Source organism: Gobio gobio, assembly GCF_949357685.1.
Source record: "Gobio gobio genome assembly, chromosome: 7".
In the NCBI taxonomy this organism is placed as follows: domain Eukaryota; kingdom Metazoa; phylum Chordata; class Actinopteri; order Cypriniformes; family Gobionidae; genus Gobio; species Gobio gobio.
The window spans coordinates 41832139-41847483 of NC_137103.1; the positions used below are offsets into that span (position 1 = coordinate 41832139).

The 15345-nt window shown below is 38.1% G+C and overlaps 1 protein-coding gene across 1 annotated transcript in view; it reads left to right on the forward strand.

Moving 5' to 3' along the window:
• Window positions 1-15345, forward strand: part of lrp1bb (low density lipoprotein receptor-related protein 1Bb) — a gene marked incomplete at its 5' end in the record, with an annotated part of 359446 nt that overhangs the window by 243266 nt on the left and 100835 nt on the right. Inside the window, 5 exons of the mRNA XM_079822148.1 lie at window positions 279-373; window positions 1242-1391; window positions 11849-11989; window positions 14237-14362; window positions 14527-14658. Of these exons, the coding sequence (XP_079678274.1) occupies window positions 279-373; window positions 1242-1391; window positions 11849-11989; window positions 14237-14362; window positions 14527-14658 (644 nt within the window). The remainder of the gene's footprint in view (window positions 1-278; window positions 374-1241; window positions 1392-11848; window positions 11990-14236; window positions 14363-14526; window positions 14659-15345) is intronic.

Consider the following 15345-nt stretch of genomic DNA (forward strand, 5'->3'; position numbering starts at 1 on the left):
ATCCCACAAATCTCCATCAACTCCAAGATGCTATCCTATCAATATGGGCCAACATTTCTAAAGAATGCTTCAGCACCTTGTTGAATCAATGCCACGTAGAATTAAGGCAGTTCTGAAGGCGAAAGGGGGTCAAACACAGTATTAGTATGGTGTTCCTAATAATCCTTTAGGTGAGTGTATATATATTTTTAATTTTTGTCATGTCAACCTACACACTATAATAATTATTTTAACTTGTTTCTTTCTCCTAAAATGTTCTTTTGTGTTTCATGGTCTAGAAAAATTTACTGGACTGATGGTAATACAATAAACGTAGCCAATATGGATGGAAGTAACAGGAAGGTTCTTTATCAAAACCAGAGAGAACCAGTTGGTATGTCTGATTTCAGTCTATCAGTGAAAGCTTCACTGTATGTCAAATTTTTATTTCTGATTCCCTCGCCATTCTTACATTCACAGGGGTTTAAAGTTAATGAGTAATTGCACTTTATTACTATACTTAAGTCTTATTTTTCCAAAAAAATACTTTTAATGAAATACTTGTACTCTTACATTTCCGAGAACAAAATCATACTTTTTATTCCTTACAATTTTGCTTAAACCTTCTTGTACTTTCAAATACTTATTTTGAAAGTCATCATGTCTTTTTCCACAAAAAACTAAAAGAAATATAAGAAAAACTCTTAATCTCAATTTAAAAAAAAATGACCATTGACCAGTTCATATATATTAAAATTCATTTTCAGATACATTTTCAGAGAAAATTGCAGTTTAACATATAAATAAATATAGTTTTTTATACTCCTGTGTCTGTACCTTTATTTATAAGCAAAGCACATGCTGATTTTGTTTTAAAGGCAGTTTGAAAAGATGTCTGAGAGTTTAAAGTCTTGTCTGTTGTTGTTGGGAGTATATCATGCACTAGCCCCTCTCAATCAAAGCTGTCCTGACACTCAATTGAAATATCCTTCACTTGTCACTATCAATTTTCCCACTCTGTCAAACTCACCATTTCCCCTTTTTAAACAGGTTTTAGACAGAGATGAATTTTAGTGAAGTGATTTAGTGTGTCACAAAGAGGTCGCAACTATATTTCATGCTGTAAAAAAAAAAACATCTCATTCTCACACTCGGATAAATATATAGGATATGTAAGGTAAAATTTAAAGCAATGATCTGAACAGGATTCCATAACAGCACTCCAAACAACAGTTTCTAACTGACTTCTTGTTCTCCCTCAGGACTTTCGATTGACTTTCCAGCAGGGAAGATGTATTGGATCAGTTCTGCTAATGGTACTATCAACAGGTGCAATCTGGACGGCAGTGGCTTTGAGGTCATTGAAAGCATGAAGAGGGACTTAACTAAAGCCACGGCTCTAGCAGTCATGGGTAAGAGATAGAGCGTCTAATTCCCTCTTCATTAGTCAGGCTTAGGTCAAAGGTTAACCACCATTAACCGTAAGAAAAGGACTGCTTACATGTTAATGTGATGGCACATGCCTGATTTTTTTATCTGCATTCGTTTTTCTAATTAATGTCTGAGTATGAGAATTCTTCATCAAATTACTGGACTTACTGTTGCTTTGGTAACATACACCATAAGGAGCTCATTTATAAGAAAATATAAGTGAAAGTTAAAAGTGGTAAAAGGATGTGTAAATTAGTCTCACATGGCATGCCCTCAGACCATCTGGTTGGTCAGCAGTTGGCTGCTATTTATCAGTTTTATCTGAAACAAAATTATGTCTAAAAGGCACTCGGTTGTTTTTCTGAAGAAGAACTGGTCACTGGATTTTGTCAAAGTTTGCAAAGATTTTGCCATTGGATCTTGGAAATGTTCTGTTTTCTGTTTAAGGCACTTAGTAACATTTTTCCATTTTGATCCTATTTTATACATAACAAATTTAACTTCCAGTCATTTCTGTTCTGTTCACAGAAGTTTTAATGTTAATTTTTAAGTATCGCATCAAAAAAAAGTGATGGGAACGGCAAATTTCGCAAAAAAATCTCTTAATTCGCAAAAAGGTTTTTTACGCTCACTTGAGGTGGTTTTAGTCTCAATACGAATAATGGGAGGTGGAAACGCATTTGCCCAATAAATTCTGACATAGCGAACATTAAACCCACGTGACTAATCGTCTGTTTCCCCTGATGGGGACATTCTAAAACGCTTAACGTGGCTTAATGTACTAAGAAAGTGATATTAAAAGACCAAACTCCGTAAACAAAATACTAATAAAGCATACTATGTGTGCAGGAAAGCGGATGAGCCCAGAATATGACGAAAGAATGCAAATTTGCGTTCAGGGTGAGAGAGCTTGTTGGAATAGTTCTCCCTCTGCGTTTATACCAAGCTACGTGTGAGTGCAGATTTGGTTTTTGCAAATCACTAAACCTGCCTGTGTTTTTATAAATTATGCATTATGTATTTTGTCTATTTTATAACTGTTGGTCCATTATAAGCGTTATCTTGGCTTTGTATGGGAGGAAAACGCTTAATGAGCTTTGCGTTCATATTTTGGACTCATCTGCTTTTTCTATACATAGTTTGCTTTATTAGTTTGGCATTTACCAAGTTTGGTCTTTTAATACCACTTTCTTTTCATGTTAAGGTTTATTTACTTTTGGTTACTAGGTTACCAATACCACCATCATCCGCTCTAACAACTTGATGGAAACGCACCTAATTCGCATTTGTTAGAACTTTGAAAAGATTCACTTCATGTTTGGATGGAAACCCAGGGCTAGTATTTAGTGGTCATGTTACATATTGGTCAGATGGTCTTTTGTGTCAAAATGGTCAGTACTTGATCAGAATTAGTTATGATGATATATTAGACTTGTGGCACTTTGAGTCTACAGCTACATTGCTTCAGTTTGACTGACAAAATAAAGACATTTTGTCAAAATAGATGTAACAATTTCAGTTTAGCCCTAGGAAACCCATCATGGAATGAGAATAAAGACCAAATTTTGGTTCCCTGAGGAGCGTAAACATACTCATTGTTAGAGAAGTGAAGTGAAGTGAAGTTTGATTGATTTAGCTTTATATAGACCAAGCTAATAAAGGCTGTCTTGGAAGATATCCATTTAATTCAACACAATTTTTAATCACACAGTTTAGGCCTACTGTATGACTCAAATTATAACTCTAAATATTGGCCAGAAGCTGTAATTCTAGGGATTATAGAGAATTCAGTCATGCTGTCAGCATCACAAGAGGAGAGAGTTGCATAACTTGCAAATGAAAGCAGTAAATGCAGCAAAGCCTGTAATTGTGCGCTTTCACTTTTTTTTATATTGGACAATTTCTCTTTCTCTCTGCCTAAATGTATTACACTCTCTTGTTTTAGATGTCATCTGACATGTTTTCTCAGATTACTCTCTGTCTGTCTTTGTGGGTGGAAACGTATGCCCGCAAATTATTCATTAGCATGTATTTATTTCCCTAAACCCCAGTTTTAACTGATTACACTGTCTGCATGCTGCTAAGGTATTAATCTTTGGAAAACCTCTGTAGTCACGTTCTATTTTAGAGCAGCTATGATGAGCTGAAAAACAAATGCAATTTGTAAGAAGTGGTGACAGACTCTTTTAATTAAACAAAGTTTGAGTCATTATTAAATTGGGAGCAGAATGCAGGCTGCCACAAAGACTAATGGGTTACTTTCAAAGAAGTAGCACGGTACAGCAAAACAGCAAAATGATGCATTCAGTAGACGCTATCTATCACAATTAATAGGCCTTTGTTCCATAGAGGAAATGCTTACCATTACTTCTGCAAAAGCCTATGAGTCTGTCTGGTGGACAGTTATGTTTCTCATTTATAGTATGACAAACTGCCAGATATGTGTTTTTGGTATGCATGTGTTTGCTTGTTGAGATAGGGCATGGCAAGTACGCTCATTCTTGTAAGACTACAATAGTCAAAATACGTCCAAGTGCAACAAATCAATACAGAAATACAGTAGTAGATGGTTGATTATTTTAGTACAAAGTTTTCCACTGCATCATATTTCTGATGATATTTTCTTTTACATGTGGATTTAGTGATAATGTGTGTGTATATACTATCGTTCAAAAGTTTGGGATTTGTAAGTTCTGTAAGAAAAAGTATCTTATGCTCAAAAGGCTGCATTTCTTTAATCAAAAATGTTGTGAAATATTATTTTAATATAAAAGGACTGTGCTTCATTTTTTTTACATGTAATATTATTTTTCCTGTTATGGCAAAGTTTTCAACTTTCAACAGCCATTACTTCAGTCGCATGATCCTTCAGAAATCAGTCTGTTGATTTGGTACTCAAGAAAAACGTTTCTTATTATCAGTGTTTACATGTGTTGATTAATGGTTGTGCTCCTTAATGTTTTTTATGGAAACTATAATTTTTTTTTTCATGATGCTTTGAAGAATATGTTCTTGTTCAAAGAATATGTAAGTTCAAAATAACAAGATTTATTTGAAATTTATTTTTGTAACAATGCAAAAGTATGTAGTACTATAAAATACAAATATTACTGACCCCAAACTTATATACACAGTATATACGTTGTATATACACATCATATGCCACAGGTATTTTGGATCAATTCTACAATTTTTCAAACTGTATCACACCTCTATAAAGGAAAGACCATCTCAGAGCCTGAATGCCCAGGGGCATATTACATATGCAGGCAGGTGGGCAGATGATCTCGTAGATTCTTGAGTTGGTGTATTAGTGGGTGGTGAATGGAAATTCATTTAGAATTCCATGTTTCCCTCTTCCATGCTGAATATGAACCAGTCAAACACTGGCATACGATAATTTCCTTCTCTTAATGCCTTGCAGATGTATAGCATGCTTACCCAATGCGTTGATTATAAAATATAAACTAATCACATCCTCAATGTGAATACGAACGGAAACAAGGCGAGGAGATGAAAGAGTCTCAGTGTGATTGATGTTATCTTTGTGATAAGTAAAGCAGACTGGGTTCTGCACGTACACTCCTTATGATAAGACAGCTATCCCTTCCAAGCACACAAAACGCTGCTTTTCTTTCAAATACCAGCAGTCTGTGTTTTTATAATGCATACGCCACATTGCCATGCAGGTTACCCACAGAGATCTAAAAGAATGGTATATATTAATATGCAGCATGAGAATGTCATCAGAGAACAAAGTCAGATTCAGCATAAAGAGGGAAAAATTTGGAATGCATTACTGCCCCTTCAGCTCATGCACTACAAGTCAAAAATGTGTGTAACAGCTACAGTATGTATGTATGTATGTATGTATGTGTGTATATACAGGTGCTGGTCATATAATTAGAATATCATCAAAAAGTTGATTTATTTCACTAATTCCGTTCAAAAAGTGAAACTTGTATATTATATTCATTCATTACACAGAGACTGATATATTTCAAATGTTTATTTCTTTTAATTTTGATGATTATAACTGACAACTAAGTAAAATCCCAAATTCAGTATCTCAGAAAATTAGAATATTACTAAAGAGAAATTTAGAAATCTTGGCCAACTGAAAAGTATGAACATGAAAAGTATGAGCATGTACAGCACTCAATACTTAGTTGGGGCTATTTTTTGCCTGGATTACTGCAGCAATGCGGCGTGGCATGGAGTCAATCAGTCTGTGGCACTGCTCAGGTGTTATGAGAGGCCAGGTTGCTCTGATAGTGGCCTTCAGCTCTTCTGCATTGTTGGGTCTGGCATATCGCATCTTCCTCTTCACAATACCCCATATATTTTCTATGGGATTAAGGTCAGGCGAGTTTGCTGGCCAATTAAGAACAGCGATACCATGGTCCTTAAACCAGGTGGTTGCTTTGGCACTGTGTGCAGGTGCCAAGTCCCGTTGGAAAATGAAATCTGCATCTCCATAAAGTTGGTCAACAGCAGGAAGCATGAAGTGCTCTAAAACTTCCTGGTATACGGCTGCGTTGACCTTGGACTTCAGAAAACACAGTGGACCAACACCAGCAGATGACATGGCACCCCAAACCATCACTGACTGTGGAAACTTTACACTGGACCTCAAGCAACGTGGATTGTGTGCCTCTCCTCCAGACTCTAGGACCCTGCAAAATTTACTTTAATCAGAGAACATAACTTTGGAACACTCAGCAGCAGTCCAGTCCTTTTTGTCTTTAGCCCAGATGAGATGCTTCTGACGCTGTCTGTTGTTCAAGAGTGGCTTGACACAAGGAATGCGACAGCTGAAACCCATGTCTTGCATATGTCTGTGCGTAGTGGTTCTTGAAGCACTGACTCCAGCTGCAGTCCACTCTTCCCCACATTTTTGAATGGGTTTTGTTTCACAATCCTCTCCAGGGTCAAGTCAAGTCAAGTCAACTTTATTTATATAGCGCTTTTAACAATGTAGATTGTTTCAAAGCAGCTTTACAGTGTTAAACAGGAAAATAATGCAGCATAATTTTATTCAGCTGTATAGCCATTCTGGAAAAAACGCTGATGTCATCAGTTCATTTCAATTATCATACAGTGACAGTGTGGGCTTTAGATCAATAATTCGATCAGTAATTTAGTTTAAATGGTTAATTTAGTTTATTAATTAGATTTATTTCAATGTTTAGTTGAAAAATTGAGTGTCCCCAACTGAGCACGCCAAGCCAGAGGCAACAAGCTAGAGTTGCCTCTGGGTGCGGTTATCCCTATTGCTTGTACACTTTATTCTACCACATCTTTTCCTTCCCTTCGCCTCTCTATTAATGTGCTTGGACACAGAGCTCTGTGAACAGCCAGCCTCTTTTGCAATGACCTTTTGGGCCCTATCTTGCACCCAGCGCAATTGACTTTGTACACCGACGCATGTGTCATTCCTATTTTGCACCCGCGCAAAGCGCGCTTTTCCCTCCACAGAAGCACGTCGCTAAACTAGTGAATGCACTTGCGCTCCCTGGGCGGTTCAGCGCAAAAAAGGAGGCGTGTTCCGGCGCAAACAATCCCTGGTGCTATTTTGCTGTTTCATTAAACAATTGCGCCACTGACCAGAAAAAACCTAGTCTAAAGTCAGTGGCGCGTTGCGCGTTGTTCATTATGCTATTTTAAGGGCGCATGCTTGACCATAATGTATAGCGTGCACAACGCGCATACACTTTGCTCATGTAATCTACACAGATGCAAGTTATTTTTGCAAATCATAAATTGTTACACTAAAAAAATATTAACACATGAGATATCTTCATCTTCATCCGTCATATGACGGAAATCATTGTGGTGTGCCACGAAGATGTGAAAAAATAGGCATAAATCTAGCTTACAAATGATTCAGGCTAATTGTAATAATTAAGGATAAGACCTGTTTGCCCAATAGTGGCAAGACATATATGTATATAAGGACATCTGACAAATTGGTTTGTCCGTCAAGAACCAGGAACAAAAATCGACTGAAAAACTGAAAAAACTGAAAGACTGAAAAAAAAAAGACTGTGAAATCACCTTTACCATAATGTACAACATTACAACTTCACTTCTCTGTCTTTCACTGCTCTTAAAAGAACATCAGTCTCCTCGGCTGTGAACCGCTCCTGGCGTGCGCCTGGTAAATACGCCATAATAATAGCAATCCATAATGGAACTTGCGCACCTGCTTTTAAAGGGAATGTTGGATGACGCTCGGATTGGTTTATTCACGTTACGCCCAAACCACACCTATGAATAATGAAGCTACTTCAGACCAACCCATTTTAGATTTGCGCCGGGCGCAAGAGCCATTTATCCCGCCGGGAAAATAGCAACAGCGCCGAGACCCGCCCACAAAGTTACTTGCGCTTCGCGTTTTGACACTTGCGTTTCAGATCGTTAAAATAGGGCCCTTTGTGTCTTGCCCTCCTTGTGCAAGGTGTCAATGGACGTCTTTTGGACAACTGTCAAGTCAGCAGTCTTCCCCATGATTGTGTAGCCTACAGAACTAGACTGAGAGACCATTTAAAGGCCTTTGCAGGTGTTTTGAGTTGATTAGCTGATTAGAATGTGGCACCAGGTGTTTTCAATATTTAACCTTTTCACAATATTCTAATTTTCTGAGTTACTGAATTTGTGATTTTCCTTAGTTGTCAGTTATGATCATCAAAATTAAAAGAAATAAACATTTGAAATATATCAGTCTGTGTGTAATGAATGAATATAATATACAAGTTTCACTTTTTGAATGGAATTAGTGAAATAAATCAACTTTTTCATGATATTCTAATTATATGACCAGCACCTGTACACTGATCAGGCATAACATTATCCTAGTATTTTTGCTGCCAAAACAGCCCTGACCCGATGAGGCATGGACTCCAAGGTGTGCTGTGGTATCTGGTACCAAGATGTTAGTGGCAGATCCTTTAAATCCTGTAAGTTGCGAGGTGGGGCCTCCATGGATCGTACTTGTTTGTTCAGCACACCCCACAGATGCTCGATTGGATAGAGATCTGGGGAATTCGGAGGCCAAGTCAACACCTCAAACACGTTGTTGTGCTCCTCAAACCATTCCTGAACCATTTTTGCTTTGTGGCAGGGCACATTATCCTTCTGAAAGAGGCCACAGCCACCAGGGAATACCATTCCCATGAAAGGATTTACATGGTCTGCAACAATGCTTAGGTAAGTGGTATGTGTCAAAGTAACATCCACATGGATGGCAGGTTTAAGGTTTCCCAGCAGAACATTGCCCAAAGCATCACACTGCCTGGTTACTTTGGTTACTTTGACACGTACCACCGACCTAAGCATTGTTGCAGACCATGTACACCCTTTCATGGAAACCTACAGGACTTAAATGATCTGCTGCTAACATCTTGGTGCCAGATACCACAGCTCACCTTCAGGGGTCTAGTGGAGTCCATGCCTCAACGAGTCAGGGCGGTTTTGGCAGCAAAAGGGGGATCAACACAATATTAGGTCATAATGTTATGCCTGATCGGTGTATTGTACAGATTATAATTATTTGCTTATCTCCTCAAAATTACAGTTAAACTGTTAACAGTTCTGAACGTGAATAAAACAATCTTTTCCATTTGGCTGTATGATTTCCATGTGATGCCGGGAGTCATAGCTGGTCGATGTTTCATATAGGCTCCATAAGATCTTCAGTTTTTATAGGCTCTATCTCCCTCCCAGAAAAAGCAACATAAATTAGGGCATTTGCCAAGGTTAACCCGTATAACATGCTATCAGTTGATGTCCCCGTTAATTTACTTTGGTCTTGCTGTAAGGGAAATGGTTTACGATTTCAGCCACCTGGCATGGCAAAATCAACCACCCTGTAGTATGTGTTGAGGGACAGGCCTTATCATTACATGGAGGTGTGCAGGGAAATATACTCGGCAGAGACAGATGATCAGGAGATCGATATGAGCGGTGGCTGTTTGAAAGATGCAGCATCATTATTAAGCAAAAAAAAATCCAATCGCCGCCTTGCATCAAAGTCACATCCGTTATTAGACCGTGAAACCGTAATTGAAGAGCATGATGACTGAAGAAATGAAAGCAATTTTACTGACAGGATCCAGTCTCGCCACCACCTCCTGGTAGAATCTTTAATGGGATGTGACCACTCAGGGAAGAGCAAGCTGCTGTTTAGTGGGCTGTGTGTCACCTTAAGACCTGTGCTGGTCTGTGATCAAACAGTTTAAATGGACGTAACACCCAGAAGCAATCACTGATGTCTCTCACCCAGGACAGGTAAAGATTAATATTGACTACAGTGATGACCTATGCAAGCAATCTTGAATGTCAAATACGCTACTGGCTGCTCAGGGTAGGATGTCATTTATACACACCTGGCCTCACTACAAAAAGCAAATATCTTCTTGGAGACTCTCTGTGGCCTAAATGACACTAGTATTTGTCTCTGGTTTATGGAGGAGACATGTCTATCTTGTTGAAAAATATTTGTGCTTGTACTCGTTGTGTGCATATGAAAGAGTTTAAACATTCCGTTGAGAGTTTAAACTGCTCTGTTCTAAAATCAAGTGAGCTGCCTACAGAGACAGCATTTTAGGGCAAAAGTTATATATATACATATACAGTATACATATATTCAGTTTTTATAGGCTCTATCTCCCTCCCAGAAAAAGCAACATAAATTAGGGCAATTAATAATATGTATATTAATAATATATATTTTATTAATTTGATTCAAAGCTGAATTTTCAGCATTACTCCAGTCTTCATTGTCTAAATGATCCTTCAGAAATAATTTCTGATTTGGTTCTGAAAGGAACACGCCGACTTTTTGGGACTTTAGCTTATTCATCGTATCCCACTGAGTTAGATAAGTCCATACGTACCATTCTCATCTCTGTGTGTGCCATAACTCTGTCTCACGCACCCACTGCTATAGCCTAGCTTAGCACAAAGACGGGAGGTAAATGGCTCCAGCTAGCCTACTGCTCAATAAGTGACAAAATAACGCCAACATTTTACTATTTACATGTTGCGATTTTCAGGCGCTGTGTAGTATCAATGCGCCTGCTGCACCCATAGTAGCAGAAAAGTTCCTTTATTATTACACAGGAATGAGAGAATAGTTTCTAGCCACATCGGTCTAGAAAATCGCAACTTTTCATTTTCCGTCGGTCTTAGTACATGATGTAACTATACACATCACAACATGTAAATGTTGCCGTTATTTTGTCACTTATTGAGCAGTAGGCTAGCTGGAGCCGTTTACCTCCAGTCTTTGTGCTAAGCTAGGCTAGCGGTGGGTGCATCAGACAGAGTTATGGCAGGCACGGAGATGAGAATATGTATGGACTTATCTAGCTCTGGGGGATACGGTGGATAAGATCACAAAAAGTCGGCATGTTCCTTTAGGAAACATTTATTATTATTATCAATGTTGAAAACAGTTGTGCTGGTTAATATTTGTTGTGTGTGATACTTTCTTTCCTCAAGATTCTTTAATGGATTTAAAATATAAAAAGCAGCATTTATTTGAAATAGAAATCTCTATAATTAAACATTATCCATTTATTTTCTTTCAGTTTTGAGCAATTCTAAGTTTTCGGCAATTAAAATGATTAATTTCTTAAAAAATCTTACCAATCCAAAACTTACTAAAATTCACCATGGTTCCATTAAAACATTATAGTTGCTACAATTGTATTTAAGACATATTGCTGATCCATACAGTTTCATTGTAACAATTACATACTAACGGGATGTGTGGTCTCTTGGCGGGAACTGTGATTAACATGATTTTGTTGATTTCATTTTTCAGCCTTTTCATTCAGTGCCATTCGGTTCATTCAACTCCCCTTTACTTTAACAAATGTAAATATGTGTTTCATTTTACGGTTGCACAGCTACGATTTTCTTCGGCTCTCCTGTATTCCTGCAGCAGACAGATATGGTCTAGGCTCTGTGCCAAGGACAATCTCTGAGGCCCTTTGTGGCACACTCAGCCTTACAGAGCGGAAACAACGCGAGGGGCTTGCTAGCTGCAGCGGCACTGTGAGAATAGATGCACTCTGATGGCTTTGTGAATGAAGAGCCCTTGTCTTCAGCCAGGGCACGTAGCCAGGCTGCCCTGAGCTCTGCCTCATTGACTCACACTGGGAAGGGAACATGCATAATGCTCAAGTCCTATCTCTTTACTTTTCTCGCTCGCTCGCTCACTTGCTTTCTCTCTCTCCAACCACCTCCTTCGCCCACCCGTACACTGTAGCGTAGCATAGTTTTGGCACCGAAAAAGAGCACAGCACACCACCGGATTATATGCATGTGGTATAAAAGGGACAAACAAATGATAATGGCATGTGCCTCCATTGGCAGTCAGACCTGCTGGTTCTGTGACTTTGGGAAATGAATAATTCATCTGTTTTTCCAGGTGGCAGGCTGTGGTGGGCCGATGAGGATCTGGCTCAGCTGGGGACGGTCGCCAAACGGGATGGACGTAACCCGGTGGTGCTGCGCAATAAGACCAGCGGAGTGGTACACATGAAGGTGTATGACAGAGATGGTCAGAAAGGTGCGTCGCGATACAGTGAAGGTTGCTGCAAAAATCTTTGGCATGTGACAGTCTTTAAAATGACTAACTGAAGGGATTTTGTACTTCAAAGAGCTTGTCGCTTTTAGCCAGTAGGCTTTAGTTGAGTCAAACACGTACCATGATTTAGCTACTTGATAGTACATTCTGGTAGAGAGCATTTGATTGAACTTTGGATCTTTGTAGTTTAATATGAGTCATCAATGTTTAAAAAAAAAGTTACTCAGTTTTCCTGGGAGAGAAAAAAAATTATATCTTATATCTGTAAATGAAGTCCATGTTTGGGGCTACACAAGCAGTGATTAGCCTCAAAATGAACAGACATAGACTAAAAGCCATAGAACTTTCTTTTTTACTTCATGGAGCCTTTAAGTAGCATATTAAAAGAAATGTGCTGAAATAAACAAGACTTGATTATACCATGATGTTTAATTTACTTGTAAATTGCTAGCTCTAAACGAGTCAACTGTTTTCTACCTTCATTTTTTTTAATTATATAATATCACAAACTTATCTTCCCTGTGCCTAAGCAGAGATATATTCAGATATTGGTTTTCCATTTTGTGAGTTATTCCGCAAATAATTCACACTAATGGCAGATCCATTAACGGCATTGCTGTGGATCCCACTAAACTGTCGACTTGAATAAGGAATGACCATTAAACGGGCTCAAATGTAAATCTGTCCAGCCACCAAATTTCTCCGGCAGCAATTAGCCTCTCTATTCATAATGCGGAGCTGTCTTATTACTGTCGTAGATGTGCAAGCTGAGCTTTCCATGAGAGCTTGTGCTAATACACAGTGGTGCAGTTTCCCTCCCCTTCACTTTTAGTTATACAATTAAGACGAGAATAAGACTTCCAGGAAGAATGTGAAGTCATCTTAACTTGACAGCAACACTAAAACCTTTCATCAAATGAGCAGAGATATCCCGATTTTACGACCAGACCATTGTGGCCGAACTTGTTAATGAATTGCTTTCATTTAAAAACGTAAATGACATGCCTGAGAAACTGTCTTAAATTAGTCTTCTGCTTTGGCTTTGCTTATATGGCTCATAAACATGCCATTATAGAATATAGTAACTTTTTTATTATTTTATATGCTAATTTTGGGGGGAAATATTCAGAATTTTGAGGAATGGATAATAGATTTCACATAGTAAAATAAATTAAGGAGGACCCTATACTCTGCTTTTAGCTATTCAGAGTATTCAGAGTTATCGCTAGTGGGGCGAAAAAGGAAACTTGGCACAGGGTGCCCAGAGTCAATGGGGGGTCCGATCTCCCCTGAGGGCCCTAATTTCCTTAAGTTAAAAAATACTTTTTTAAAAAATAATTTTTTGAACTTATTGATATTAATTGAATATGTTAATGTGTTAACTTTGATATGCTGATTTCATTGTGCTTTTTAATGATATTAAACATGATTATTATATTATATCTGTAGCCCTAGTTTTTAACAGTAGGAAATGGGGTTTGTGTGATAATATTCTCTGTAAAATTGCTTTTGAAATGATATCAGAACAGCAGTACATATGTCAATTGGCATTCAAACCAAAAGGTTTCTCTTCAGGTTTACTGTACTGTTCAAAAGTTGTTGTTGTTGTTTTTTGTTTTGTTTTGTTTTTCTTTAAATTAATACTTTTATTTAGCAAGGATGCATTAAATTGACCAAAAGTCACAACAACAAATACATGTATTATGTAGCAAAATATTTTTTTCAACTTTCTATTAATCAGAGAATCCTGTAAAAAAATTTTTTTAATAATAATAATAATGTATCACAGTTTCCACAAAAATTCCAATGGTTGAAAACAGTTCTTGAGCTCCAAATTAGCATTAGAATTGTTTCTGAAGGATCATGTGACACTGGATTAATAGCTGCTTAAAATGTAGCTTTTGGCATCAAAGGATTAAATATATTTTAAATTGTAATAATGAGCAATGGGTGATAAAAAGGGGGTTCAGAAAATGTATAAAACAGTCATTATTTTTACAGTTTTGTCTGGCTGTACAAGTAGATCTGAATACAAACTTCACCTATCACATTCCTGTATTTAAGAAATGTAAATGTTTTCGCAACGGTTTGAAATAATTATATTGCAATAATGTACAAGCGTTAGAGACGGAGAAGCCTACAGTCAGCTGCTGTAGTTTTCAAGACTTTTTATTAAGAAAAAATGTCATTCATCATCATGTTGTCTCCTCTTATTGTGATCTCTCTCAGGTAGGAATGCCTGTCAATTAAATAACGGTGGTTGCTCGCAGCTCTGTCTACCCACGTCTGAGAACACACGTACATGTGCCTGCACCATTGGCTACAACCTGCGCAGTGACCGTCTCTCCTGTGAAGGTAGGCTGCTGTCGTGGCCCGTGTCCTTTTGTTTAGCGGGGATGTCACGATTGTTTTCTTCACTTTTAACAACAATTCACGTCCTTTTCAGGTGTCCAAAGAAACCTGGGTGACATTTAATTGACCTCAATCTAACATCTTTTGCTTGCTGTTGTCTATCACAGGCTTGAGTTCTTTTCTGATGTACTCTTTTCATGAGGGGATACGTGGAATCGCTTTGGATCCCAGTGACCACGCCGAGACACTGATGCCCATCAGTGGCACCTTGTTTGCCGTTGGCGTGGACTTTCATGCAGGTACAAACACTGCACTTTCTGTGACTCAGCCATGCTATCTTCCACTCTGTTCACTAGTGTATAGAAATGCTCTCTGAATCCTCTGTGTGTGCACAACAAAGATAAGGCATGTATTGCGTTCTCTGCATTACATTTTTAAAATGTTGTTTGCTGTCAGATCTACAGTTTCATATTAGCTACACAGTCTCTTCCCAGATCAGAGGGGACTCTACAAGACTGCATATCACGTTGAAGAGATAAACCACTCAAATGGGTTAAACAAGTTGGTGCAAACAGTAACTCAGATAAATATTCCCTTTTGCATCTCATATAACTAGAACCATAAGAGACATAAAGCAGTATAGTAGATAATCTAGCAAACGGAAGTAGAGACGACATTACCAAGCTGATGGTGTTGAGTGGTTGTTGTCATACTATGCATTATTCATTCTCTGAATGAGGTTAATTTGACAGCGGTCTGATGCAAGATTATTCAGCCTGTTTCAGGGGAGCATTTTGTGGTGACAAGTGGCATAAATGAAGTGAGCGTCAAGGGGGAAGTCCACATGTGATGGTACCAAATTATCATTCTAACAGTCAATAATATGAGACATTTCCATAAACATGCAAACACATACGCACACATTAGCACAGACTACCTACTGTAGTCATTCAAATGTGACCTGACCTTTCTTTCTCATATAAACA